The sequence below is a fragment of the Callorhinchus milii genome, unplaced genomic scaffold, assembly GCF_018977255.1.
Source record: "Callorhinchus milii isolate IMCB2004 unplaced genomic scaffold, IMCB_Cmil_1.0 Scaffold8, whole genome shotgun sequence".
NCBI lineage: Eukaryota > Metazoa > Chordata > Chondrichthyes > Chimaeriformes > Callorhinchidae > Callorhinchus > Callorhinchus milii.
Genome location: NW_024704749.1, coordinates 1,243,216 through 1,256,773, shown reverse-complemented (window position 1 = coordinate 1,256,773; position 13,558 = coordinate 1,243,216). Strand labels below are relative to the sequence as shown.

The 13,558-nt window shown below is 43.6% G+C and overlaps 1 protein-coding gene across 1 annotated transcript in view; it reads left to right on the top strand.

Moving 5' to 3' along the window:
• cabin1 (calcineurin binding protein 1) overlaps nucleotides 1-13,558 on the top strand; it is a 140,909-nt gene that overhangs the window by 64,075 nt on the left and 63,276 nt on the right. Inside the window, exons 27-28 of the mRNA XM_042337209.1 lie at nucleotides 186-1,090; nucleotides 3,023-3,136. Of these exons, the coding sequence (XP_042193143.1) occupies nucleotides 186-1,090; nucleotides 3,023-3,136 (1,019 nt within the window). The remainder of the gene's footprint in view (nucleotides 1-185; nucleotides 1,091-3,022; nucleotides 3,137-13,558) is intronic.

Here is a 13,558-nt window from a genome sequence, read left to right as displayed (position 1 = left end):
GAGTCACCAGGATTCAAAAACTGATTTTTTGAATAAAATGAATAAAAATGCTTAAGAAAGTTTAAGTTCTTTTGCTTTGTATTTTGGAAGGATACAATCACTAAATACTGAATAGAATACTGAATGTGTAGCAAACCTATTTGCAGTCTCTAATAGAATTGGATTTGTTTCATTTTTCTGTCTAGAGAGGAGTCAAGACAGTGTGATCTTGGTGCTGTCCGATTCTAACTCAACACAAGACGTCTTTACAGATGCAGCAAGCTCCCAGGACAGCAGCAAAAAGAACCACTCTGGGAAAGGAAGCCCATCTTCATCCTCCACTATGGATGCAACCGTGCTGCCCAGGGATATGCATGTGAAATTGGAGGAAGAGGATTCAGTGGGACGTGTCTCTTCAGACCATTGTAGAGGAGGCAGTGCAGAGATTACAGAAGCCATAGATGCTTTGGCTTTGAGACTGGCGGAACATACAGGTCACCGGCTACCAATGGAGCCAGCTGTGTTGTCCCAGGAAAGCCATAGAAAACTGGAGGAAGACGATTTAACAGGGCGAATTTCTTCTGATGTTTGTGGTGGAGGCAATATGGAGATCCCAGAAACCATAGATGCTTTGGCTTTGAGACTGGCAGAACGTGCGGAATACAGGTTGTCTATGGAGGCAACTGTGGTACCCAGTGAAATCCATAGAAAACTGGAGGAAGAGGATTCAGTGGGACGTGATGCTTCTGGGGTTTGTAAAGGAGGAAGCATGGAGATCCCAGAAGTAGTAGATACTTTGAGAATGGCCGAGCAGGCAGGACAAAGATTATCCATGGAATCCCAAACCGCTGCTCTTACCACTCCTCCCAAAGCCTCCACCTCATCTCAGTGGGACGCAAAGAAGAAGACAACCGAGCAATCTGGAGAGGTGAAAGAAGCTTACAGACTGGAGGACTTCCCTCAGAGTCTGCCAGCAGACAAGAGGGAGCAGCGCAGAGTTCTGACTGAGCAGTGTATCAGAGCCCTGCATCTTTGTCTCAGCCGATTCCCTCAGCACTATAAGAGTCTCTACAGGCTGGCATATCTGTATACTTATAGCAAAACACACAAGGTAAGTGAATGCTAGCCTCTGTCTTAATAAACATTCAGTTTGAGAAACCAAATAGCTGTTGCTTTGCATTCAGTGGTACGTTGTGTGACTGAACGAGTTCAGGCAATTGGATGGTGAAAGTGGTATAAAAGAAATAAAATTGAGAACTGCTGTTAATATATCTTACTCTACATTAGAATCCATTGTATGAGACTTATTTGGGGTAAGTTGAATAATTCTGATTACTGATCTGATGTTGAAGACATTAATCCTTGCCGTTATTAACACTTAAGAACTTTACTATGGCAAAGAATTAACATTTTTGTGTAAAATATCTCAGCGAGTTTGTATGTGTTAACTCAACTTGCCCATGAATATATATATTTATTAACCCTTGTAAACTGGATAACTCCCTTTATCCTTCCATCAGCACATGTATAGGGCTTCTGTTTTTCAATGTTTATTCATTTTATTTTTCGGGCAATGCTATTTTTTAGCAAAAGCTGCTTATTTTTTAGCAGCTTTTGATTTTTCAGTGGATGTCCAAAAATCGGGGATTTTTGCTTTTTATAAATGAGAAGATGTTTTTGGATACGCCTCTCCAGCCACACCTGTGCAAACAGAGGGGAGAGAGGCACTCTCACACACCTGCAATGTCTCCCTCGATCACATACACCCTTCATGAGATATGCCTGCACACACACAGAGGGAGAGGCAGAGAGCGAGAGGAATGCAGGACCAGATGGCACAACAGGACGTCATAGAGAGTGAGAGAGAAAGAGAGAGAAACTTTGGTCTTGAGTAATTATTTCAGGTGGTTTTCCTGTGTTTATCTGATAAACACCATTTTTTTTATTGGGGTATTTCATCGGTGTTAAAAGCAGCCCTTATGTTCAGGTAATTTTCCCTTCTCTCTTATGTTTTTATTCAAATGTCTTATCAAATTATATTTGACATGACTTCAAATTAGCACTTGTAGTAATGCCTTTCACATCCTTATTCATATATATTCCTTTGTGTAAAACAAATCATCTAACAGCGTCTTGTTTTGTGCTTCCAGTAATAATTGTGAGTTCATGTCTTCCTTTTCCTTCAATTCCTGGAGCAAGTTTTGAAGTGAGGCAAATGGGACAGGTTTTATTGCGTAGAGAAGAGATAGACCTTTCAAAATGACTTTAATGAGTAATTCAAGACTGTGAACTTGATGGTTAAAAGCATTGAGAATATCCCTTCGGGGGTATAAAAGCTAAAGGGAATTAATTCACACAGGAAATCAAAGGAGGGATCAGGAAAACAGGGAGAAAAGAGTCAACTTTGAAGTGTTTTTATATGAATGCATAAAGCATTCAAACTAAAATGAGATTATTTATTAGAACTCCTTCAATATAATAGCATTAACAGCATTATATATCTTTAAGGACGATGTAAAACGCGTTCTGGTGAAGTCTCTCTGGATAAGAGTTCAGAAATAATAAGGGATTGATTGCTTGATTAGGAGTATAGTACAGACTGCCAAATGATGCTAACCATATAGAGAGTGTCATTTGTAGGGTACTTTACTCTTACTTGTCTGTAAATAGATTGAGAATGGAGGTTTTTGTTACAATGCATTCAGGACTGTTTCCTTCACCAGTCACTGGCTCAACAGGAAAGGAGACCGAGATTGTCAATGCACACAGTGCCACCAGACAGCGTCACAGACATGCATTTATAGAATCATAGAGTATTACAGATCAGAAGGAGGCCATTCGGCCCATCGTGCCTGTGCTGGCTCTTTGGAAAAGCTGCCCAATCAGCACCACTCCCCCACTCTTTACCCATATCCTTGCAAATGTTTCCTTTTCAAGTACCTATCCAAGTCCCTTTTGCAAGTTGTTATTTGAATATTTTTTTTTATCAGATATTTATTTTGACCCCCACATTGTAACTTTCACTAAGTTTGTTTTCCCGCAGAACCTCACCTGGGCTCGAGATGTGTTGCTGGGCATCAGTGTCCCCTGGCAACACCTGAAGCACATGTCAGCACAGGGACTCTTCTATGAGAGGAACAAGACCAACTTTTTTAATGTAAGTTGTTTTTTTTTCTCTCTCCACAAAGAGAATATTTATTTTAAATGTAAAGTTAATGTCCTTCCTAAAATGGGTGTTGCGTGCATGTCCTATGCCAGTTCATGTGTTGGTCATTTGATATTTCCAGGGTATTTCTGGACTTTGCATTGGAATTTTGCTGTGTTCTTTTGTCTTGTTAGGTTACAATATAAATTTACATTTATACAGTGCTTTTCACATAGGGACGACATCCGAAGTCCTTGATACTGGCTGCGCATTGAGCTCGGGGTGAGAGCCGAGGGGTAGTGGGGTGTTTCGGAAGTCAAAGAAGCCGAGCAAAGGAGCCATGTAGGAGAGGACCATATGCTTCTGGATCACCCTCCAAAACTCCTGGCTCCTTCCAAACAATCCATAATCTCACTGTGGATGAACACATTGATATCCAGGGATGTGTGAAGCCAGGCTCCCTCCTAGTGAAACCTTCACATTCACTGAGGCAGCTTCATCAGGATTCCCATTCCATCATACTCTCACCCAGATTGCTGAGGCAGTGGCATTGCTTTGTTTACAAATTTTGCCTTGGTCTATCCCCTTACTCTTCTAGATCACTTCTCCGCATTTGAGCACCTCACTCTTTACCATCTCTAGCTTCTCCCTCAATGATCCTCAATGTCTACTCTCCTCCCAAACCTACCGGTGCTTTTTGTGCTGAAATCTCCTCTCTCCTATCTTCCTTCAGCTTCTCCGATTGCCTTCTCATCCTGGGTGACTTCAACCTTTTCTTCACTCCTGCCTGTGCCTGTTTCTGTTCTGTATTGGCTTTTCCTTTCCTCCGTCCTCTTCTCACCAAAACAGCCCTATCAAAGTCATTAATAACATCCCCTCTGCCTGGGACCAGGGCTCCATGTGTCTCCTGGACCTCCTTCTAATCTCTCCAGTGCTGAAACCCTACCCATTGTTTGTGTGTGAGCCCTTGCAGTGAGTGTTGGGAGGCCACTTGTCTGAAGAAAGTATCAAAGCTGAGTCTGTTAGGAAATAATGTCTCGGGATACAATATATAGTTTGGTAAATCACATGTCCATGCGACTGCCAGGATGGTGGAAGGCGAACTGGATGGACCTTGTTCTTCTTGGGCCTAACAAATCCTTATGTTCTTTTGTACAGCTGACCTGAATGAGATAGACCGGATCTTCGATTTTATTCTTTAGTGACAATTTTTTTTTCATTGTGCCATTATATCCTCATACTTTTTATATTCCTAGTCAGTCGGGTGTTTGACATTCATCACATCCAGGCTCGAATACATCAACTCCATCCTTGTCGGCCTTCCCTCCACAAGCTGCAGATCATTCAGAACTCTGCAACTCATGTCCTCTCCAGAACCAGGCTCTGTGACCCCTCCTCGCCCAGGCCTTCTGGCTCCTCATACCCCAGGTGATCGAGTTCAAAATCCTCGTCCTCACTTTCGAACCCCTCCACGACCTTGCTCCTCCCTACCTCTGTGACCTCCTAACCCCATAATGGTCTGCCCGGTCCCTCCACTCAGCAGGCGCCGGCCTGCTCCATGTCCCCCACCCTGCCTGTCCCACCATCGGCAGTTGGGCCTTCATCCTTTCTACCCCCACCCTCTCTGCCCTCCACCCCTCCTAATCTCAACCCCCAGCTCAGGTGCACATCTTTCACTGTCCAGCGCTTGGGATGTCCTCCCAATGTGAAAGGCGCTGTATAAATGTCATTTGCTGTTGTAGACACACATGGGCATCACCATGGTAAAGTATCCAAACCAGACTGAGAATTCCATGCATCCCACCTACTCATGGAAATTCCCTTGTTTGGAATGGAATGTGCACTCTCTCCCTGGAGAGACGCACTCTGCTTAACTAATTCTGGAGAGTATCAGGAGCAGGTTGGCAGCAATTGAAGCTAGGGGACCCCAGTCTGTGCGTTGGAGGACTGCTGGAGTTTAACCAACTAAGACTGCATAGCTTGCAATTGAAAACACTGTCTGGTAAGCTTCCCACTACATGCCCAGTTAGGACCACACTATCAATTAGGGCTCTGGTCTACAGGGTTAAACGGGTTGAGTGGAAAAAATCCACTGTAAATCTTATAGTTGTTTTGATTCATTATTTTCTTTTCTGCTTGTGCCCTCACTACCACTGTACTGGTTTGAGTCCTCTTCCACTATCCTGATTACTCTCTGGCTTGCCAGCACTCATAAGTAGACATATACAGGCAAAAGGTTCAGTACCTTAAAATGTAGGAGGTGCATCAATAATAATTGTCACCAGTGCACACAGCGAATAAGTGGCAACAACCTGTTCATTCAGAACAGCACCTCTGTATTTAGGATTAAATAATACCACTAGAACAAGGAGGATAGAATGGGAAGCCCAAAGCTCTCTCAAAACTGACCCATTATGGGAGAATGGATTCACCAAATGGTGTAAATTTAATGTTGAGGTGAGATATAGACCCCAGTCACTTGATTTTTGAAAGTGGTCTAGATAGCACACTTTGGGATTTAGCCCTATGAAAGGTCTTCTGGGTGAGCTCTGTACCTAACTCTAGAAGCTGCTGGGAACACTGAGCAGGTCAGGCAGTATCTACGCGGAAAGGAAAGTTGAGTTTGAAATGTTAACCACTTTCCTCTCTCCATAGATGCTGCCTGACCTCCTTCATGTTCCCAGCCACTTCTGTTTTTATTTCAGATTTCCAGCATCTGCAGGCATTTTGCCTACTTGTTTCCTGCATCTACTTCTCATGATTTTAAAACCAGCCATTAAACACTATCCCTAAAACCACAGGCTACAGCCCCAGATCTGCACAGATTTATCCTAAATGTAGCCCAGGCACAGTTCCAGAATAAGGCTCAGTTGCAGAATAACTCCTGGCAGCCTTCAACGTTTCCAGGCAACGCAAACAACCATCCGGCTTTCTCCTCCTGAGCACATTTGCATCATGACGTCTCCATGTTTACACAGTTAAAGCAATTCTTGGAGCTCCTGTAGGCTGAGCGAGGGCAGGCCGGATTATCCTTGGTGTCTAGGTACTGCTTTTGGGGACCTTTGCAACCTTCAGACTGCTGAGATTACTAGCTTTGAGATGTCTCGAAGATGTGATAAGGCACTATACTGAATGCAAGTATTATTATTATTATTACTAATGACGTTTTGAAAATTGAAACTTCTGTGAGACGTAACCTGTCCCAACATGCCTCATCATATTTGTTATGTGAATAGCCTAGACAATTTCTAGAGCTTGTGAGAAACTACATCTGTAATTCTATCTGAATGCATAATGTTAAGATACATTACATCATCAGTTTAGAGGGAACAAAGCCAAGTCACTCAAGAATTGGAACAAGTTGTGTTAGTTTTCTCTGCAGCAAACCAAGCCAAGCAGGACTGCAATGTTCCATCGGTGTACTTGCCCCACAGATTGTGCAGTAGATTGTCCCAAACTACTCTGATGGTGCAGAGGAAAATAATTCACAAAATAAGGGGAAGGATGAAAGTTAGATTCTTTCAAAGATCTCACTTATCTTATAACAATAATAATAATACAAAGTTCAGATTAGAGGATATCTGTATCACAGAAGTGTGCTCAGTAATATTTTCCTTAACGGCCTGCATGCTAGTACATCTCCATATTATATACAGCTCAGATGGTGGAGTCCTGTGGCTCAGTGGTTAGAACACTCGCTTTGCAAGTGAGAGACCTGAGTTCAATTCCAGGCAGAGGGCGAAGCCTTGGGCAAATTTCCTTACTCCACACAGAGCCTAATAATAATAATCCCTCCAAAACCAAAACAATAATAAATTGGTCATTTTCAATCTATGACTGTTTGTGGGACATTGCTGTGCGCAATTGGCTGCCGCGTTCGCCCACAAATATACAGTCAATTCACTTTACAGTGTGTTCTGTGAAGCAATTTGGGACGTCCTCCTGACATGAAAAGCGCTATATCGAATGCAAGGATGATTATTATTATCCTAATAACACAGTGATGTGCCCTGTGACATAAACGTGAACCATAATCATTTGATGAAATTGTTCTCTCCTTCTATTGTCATATTGGGATGGAGTCCTGTAGCTCAGTGGTTAGAGCACTTGCCTCACAAGCGAGAAGACCTGGGTTTGATTCCTGGGCAGGGCGAAATGTTGGGCAAGTCTCCTTACTCCACACGTCTCTGTTTACCAGCAGTAAGTAGGAACCCAGTTGTTAGTCGATTGGCGATCTCTTTTCCGGAGGTAATAATCTCTTCAAAAATGTTATTGAAAATAATAATAATTTGTTCACTTAATCCATGACTGTTTGTGGGGCGCTGCTGTGCGCAATTGGTAGCTGTGTTTCGCCCACAAAATATACACAGTCAGTTCACTTTACAGTATATTCTGTGAAGAACTTTTGAGACGTCTCGAAAATGTGATAAGGTGCTATATCAAATGCAAGGATTACTATCATTATTATATTTCAATGGTCTTGACCATTGGTGTTCATGGATCAAACATTGTTGGAAATTACATCTGCCTGTCTGAGAAAGAATGGAAGGATTTGAATGCTTTGAGACACCATCCGGCCTGAGGGACGTTATATAAATGGAATTTGTTGTTTATTGTTTCACCTCTTTAAAATTCGTGCTTTGTGACCTCTATGTACTGTCTCACTTGCTCAGTTTTCATAATGTCAGTGAGTTAGTCACTGTGGAAGCTGGGTTTTTGCAGTTCTGACACATATCGATCAGTGCCAATGCCTGTTTGTGTTTGTTCACTTTTATGTTCATCGACTATGCCTTCGGCTACCCTCCCTGCCCTTCGCCCCTCCTTTACTCCCACCACCCCCGCTAGGGCCCAAATCCCTAACTGTCCAACACCTTGGGAAGTCCTCCTGACATAAAAGGCACTATACAAATGTAATTTTTTAAATTGTATTATAATTCCCATTACATTTTTATGAAAGCAAAGTTGTATTATATTATAGTGCCCTCTGATGCCAACATAACTCAAAGCACACAAAACTCAAAACAACAAATTACACTTGTATAGCACCCTTCACTAAACCAGCGTGGAATCTTGGGGTCTTATTTGACCCTCAACTGTACATTCTGCCCCAATGTGAAAGTGCCTTACACATGTAATTTCCACATGTAATTTTGTTGTTGTTGTTGTTCACGTCAGTAAGATGTCCCAGGGCACTGGACAGTCAGGGTTTTTTGGAGTTGGGCTCAGGAGGAGTGGAGGGCAGGGTGGTTGGAGGGCAGGGGTGTGGAAGGCAGGGGGGTGGAGGTCAGGGGAGGTGGGGGCGGGAGAGTGGCTGAAGGCACGGTCGAAGAGGAAGGTTTTTAGACGGGACTTGAAGGAAGCAAGAGAGGGGTGAGGTGGAGGGATTGCAGGATAGTGTTCCAGTGTGGGGGCAGAGATGCTAAATGCCCAACTGCCATTGGTGGGGCGGGAAGTGCGGGGGACCTGAAACAGCCGGTGTCCACTGAGCGGAGGGAGCGAGTCTGATATGGGGTTAGGAGGTCAGAGAGGTAGGTGGGGAGCAAAACCCTGGAAGGCTTTGAAGGTGAGAACAAGGGTTTTGTACTGGATTCTCTGAGGGATGGGGAGCCAGTGAAGCCGGTCAAGAATAGGGATGATTGGTGCGGGAGAGGACACGAACTGCAGTAGTTACTCTCAAGTGTAGTGACTTTTGTAATTACACATATTATCCACACAACATTTTGCGATCACCAATACGGTGAGCGATCAATTAGTCTGGAGCATTGTTGGCCAAGATATCAGGAGAAAATTCCTTCTCTGTTTCACTAGTGGCATGGAATTCTTTAACATGCTCTTAGAGTACAAGCAAGCCTAACTCTGGAAGATGTGTAGGCAAGCAAAACATTGATGCAGCTGCCAGTGCTGGCGATAGAGTTCAAAAGAATTTCCAAAACCAGTTCCAAAAAAAAAGCATATCTGTTACAAATTGGATGCAGAACAGAGAGCAGAAGGTTTTTCTTTTCAAGCTCAGCTCCATGTTTGCTGGAACTACAAGCAGAGATTCTGAGCCTATTAGTTAGCAAAGGGGACGTGATTACTGACATCCTTGGGCTGGCTGGGTGCTAACATAGAGCACCGGGTGTTTACTTAGAGCACCAGGCGTTTAATTTGCGCACTGGTTTACTTGCACTCCTTATTTCCCCCATCTTGCAGACACCTTACAACTCCTTAATGGTTGACTATGAAGTTACTGCTAGAGATGCTATAGTCACCCAGAGATGGCATCTGTTTTGACTGAATGCTGGGAGCTGGAGGATGGGCTGAGCCAGGGAAATAGTGTTCCTGATGGAGGGAACACGCAGGATATCCTTTTGTGTGTCGTACTCGTTTAGGGTTGTTTTTCTGAGAGTCGCAGGATTCTGCGGGAAACACTCGCTGCCCTGTTGCGGGAGATGTAGAAAAAATAAACAGCAGTTGCCAGTGCCAGTGATCACTGGAAAAATCACAGAGGTGTTTCCCTACATCATTTTAACTATTTCTTCACCAAACCTACTGTTCCAAAGTCATCCTGGAGCCCATGGACAAGCCGATGCTCATTTTCTCTACCCCCGGCAGCTCCTGTGTTCCCCTTCAAGCCCCCTCCACTCTTACCTGCAATACCAAATATGAGGAGGTCATGGATTTTCTCATAAGAAAAGTTGACAATATTCCCCCTAACTGCCTGCCTCCCCTTTCTTCAGTCCACACCCCTTTGTCATCCGCCACTGCTTCTTACCCAGTGCACTCATCTCTCCCTCGGCCCTGGCTCCATTCTTGGCTTCCTCTCCCTCTTGGCATCCGCAGACATGGGGTTAACTACTATTCTTCACTCCATTTCCATTTCCACTGCTACTGTGTCCACTTGCTTGTCAGACATCACAATGCTTAATAGTGGTGGAGCTTGATATTAATAATAATCCTTGCATTTGATAGAGCACTTTTCACGTCGGGAGGACGTCCCAAAGCGCTTCACAGAACACACTGTAAAGTGAATTGACTGTATATTTGTGGGCGAACGCGGCAGCCAATTGCGCACAGCAATGTCCCACAAACAGTCGTAGATTGAAAATGACCAATTTATTCTTGTTTTTTGGGGGTTTTGGAGGGATTATTATTAGGCTCTGTGTGGAGTAAGGAAACTTGCCCAAGGTTTCGCCCTCTGCCTGGAATTGAACTCAGGTCTCTCGCTTGCAAAGCGAGTGCTCTAACCACTGAGCTTCAGGACTCCACTAATATTGACCCGGAGGAGAGGGGAGGTACCCTTAGGCTTGATCGAAGAGGAAGGACTTCAGGTGTGATCTGAAGATGGGCAAAGGTGGGAAGGTTGGAGAGATTGAGACAAGGAGTTTAATAATAAAACTTCCATTTGATAGTGTACTTAACTGACAAGTCTTCGAGTCATTTCAGGGTGCTTCACAAGATTTACCGTGGAATGTAATGAATGTATTTTGTAAGTGAACCTGTCAGCCAATTTGAACGCAGCAAAATACCACAAACAGCCATGAAGTCAGTGATCATTTTTTATCTGTGTCAATGCTGGCAAGTTGCAAGAGAAACACCCTTCTCTTATTGAATCGTGCCATAGGATTTTTAACATGAACAGGGAGAACCTCGGTTTAAGATCTCATTGGACAGATGGCATTTCAGACAATACAGCACCACCCTAGCTCTACACTTGGAGTGTCAGAGCAGGCTATTTGTGGGGCACTGCTGTGCGCAGTTGGCTGCTGTGTTTCGCCCACTAAATATACAGTCAATACACTTTACAGTGTATCCTGTGAAACGCTTTGAGACGTCTTGAAGAGATGATAAGGCGCTGTATCAAATGCAAGGATTATTATTATTATCATTATTACTACTATGACCTGAAGTGAGGCTTGAACCTGCAACCTTCTGACTCGGAGGCGAAAGGGCTATCAACTGAGCCAGGCTGACAGCTGACACAATGAAGAAAGGGATATTGTAGAAGATGGCATCCTAACCATAGTTCTTTGAATGTAATTTAATCCCCATGTACAAATTTCCCTTCATTTTTCTTCCTGGCCTGGCTTGGGAGGGCAGGGGCTGCTGCATTTTGTTTACTGCATGTCAAGGTCACAAACGATGTGATCAGAGCGCCCTCTTCCTCCTCCATCTTCAGATCGTGCCTATAGACCGTCCTCTTTGAATGTGTCTGTAGTCACCTCCCCGCTCCCCCCGACTCAGCGTTGTGCTCCACCACTGTCAAGCTCTCTGGGACGCTACCCTGCTTGAGGGGTGCTGTGTAAATGCAAGTTGTTATTGTTACTGCTCTTCCTGCTACTTAGAGTCTCAGTGATTGCTCTTTGGTAGAGAACAGAGGGTGTAGCCCAGAGGAAGACAATATACTGTTGTATTCACACATAGCAGTGAGAGAAGATCATGTGACTGCTCGGTGAATTGCTTTATTTGAGGGAAAATGTTGCATTTGTTTTTCTTTGGTTGAAAAATGACAATAAAGAGCAATGGTCTCGCCAGCGAGAGGACCTGGGTTCCCTTCCCTGGCCGGGCAAAACATAAAGCAAGTTTGCTTACTCCACCTAGCAGTAAGTAGGAACCCGGTTGTTAGTCAATTGGTAGATTGCTTTTCCAAGGGTAACAATCCCTTAAAAAAAGTATAATAATAATGATTTGGTCACTCAATCCATGGCTGTTTATGGAACACTGCTGTGCGCAATTTGGTGCCATGTTTCGCCCACAAAATATACAATTGTGCACAATTTACAGTATATTCTGCGAAGCCCTTTAAGATATCTCGAAGACATGATTAGGTGCTAGATGAATGCAAGGATTATTATTTAATTACCTATTTTTATACGAAAGTTGAAGCTGAACATTTCATTGTTTCTACCTAAATATTGCGAAATCTTCTGAGTGACTTCAGAGAATTGTTGCTATCCCATAAATTCACCTGCATAAATTGACGATCGACAGTAATAACTGAGCTTCTGTGTTTAATGCTGTATGTACGGGGTAGCAATCTTACAGGTCTTTGGTTACTGCTGCAGGAACAGGAAAGAACAAAGAAAATTCCTGTATGCAAGGGGTTAACTGAGAGAGCAAAACTGTGATATTCTTTACAAAACAACACGGATGAAAGTACAGGAAATGTATGTCTGGCTGCAGAGTTATGCAGCAGATTAGAGAGGTATAAAGAAAAGATGCAGCTAAATAGGCTGCCCAGCAATATAAACATTTCATTTTTGTGCTTTAAACATGTTGTCAGCCCGTGGTTCTGTTTTTTGCAGAATACGTGTAGACTCCTAGCCCCTACTGTATGTACTGTAACATCAGGTGGGTTTGTGTGCTTGTGTGGGTGGATGGGTGGGCGTTTTTCAGGCTTCTTGATTGGCTGCCTTGAGCCTCAAGCTACCTTAAAAGCAAAGAAGCCGGGGTCAGGGGAGAGTGTGTGGGCGTGAGATGGAAGACTTGAAAGAGGAACAAACGGCTGACAGTAGCATGCTGCCTGCCTCACACTTGCTGCTGTGTCCCTGCCTCTGTCAGAGCTGTGCTTCGGAGGCCGCATGGTTATTAGCACAGGCTGCGTTTTACGGAGGTTTGTAAGTAGCAGATACGACAATTTAGGTGGAGGAAGCTGCAACGACTGGTGTTTTGTGTTGTGATGGTAAGTAGCTTGAGGAATTGCCTGTGAAGACCTCTTTGTGTTTCACCTGTGGTTGTGACGGGGGAATCCCTCCTGAATGAGATGGGAAGGCTCCTCAACCATAATGTCTCAGCAGAAAAGTGGATTTTTGCCATTTATTTTTTCCTGATCTGTTCACGTAAACAGCAGCAGTATTTCTGGCAAGTATTTGTATTGCAACTGTTTTCACTTAATTCTTTCTGTCTGATTGGTATACGATAGAAATCTCACCAGCTCTCCGGAATTACATTTTGTAATCTAAACTATGTGCCATATCATTTATAAGTCAAAGTTGACATGAAGTATTCGTGAAGGTTGCCTTATTCTTGTGTGTTGTTGAGAGGTATGGATTTCATTAGAGGAGGAGCGTTACAAAGTTCCAACCTAAAAAGTCGGGTGCGTGTAAGCTGTTTGTTTTAACACTTTCAGGTTCTCCTAGAGTTGTAAAGGTGGCTCAGGAAGCTGAGGGTAAATAACTATTGAAGTGGGATTGGATTTTCTTTAATTGTTCTGCAGTTAGCTGTGTGGGGATTTTCTATGTGTTTTTGTGGTGATACGAATTGGGTCGTGTCCACCTTCCTTCTATGACTAATTGGTGATTCCCCTCTGTGTTTAATAATAATACTTGCATTTCCTATAGTGCCTTATCACGTCTTTGAGCTGTCTCAAAGCACTTCGCAGGACAAACTGTAAAGTGTAGTGATGTAAAGCGTGTGTTTTGCGGGCGAACCACGGCAGCCAATTGCGCACAGCAG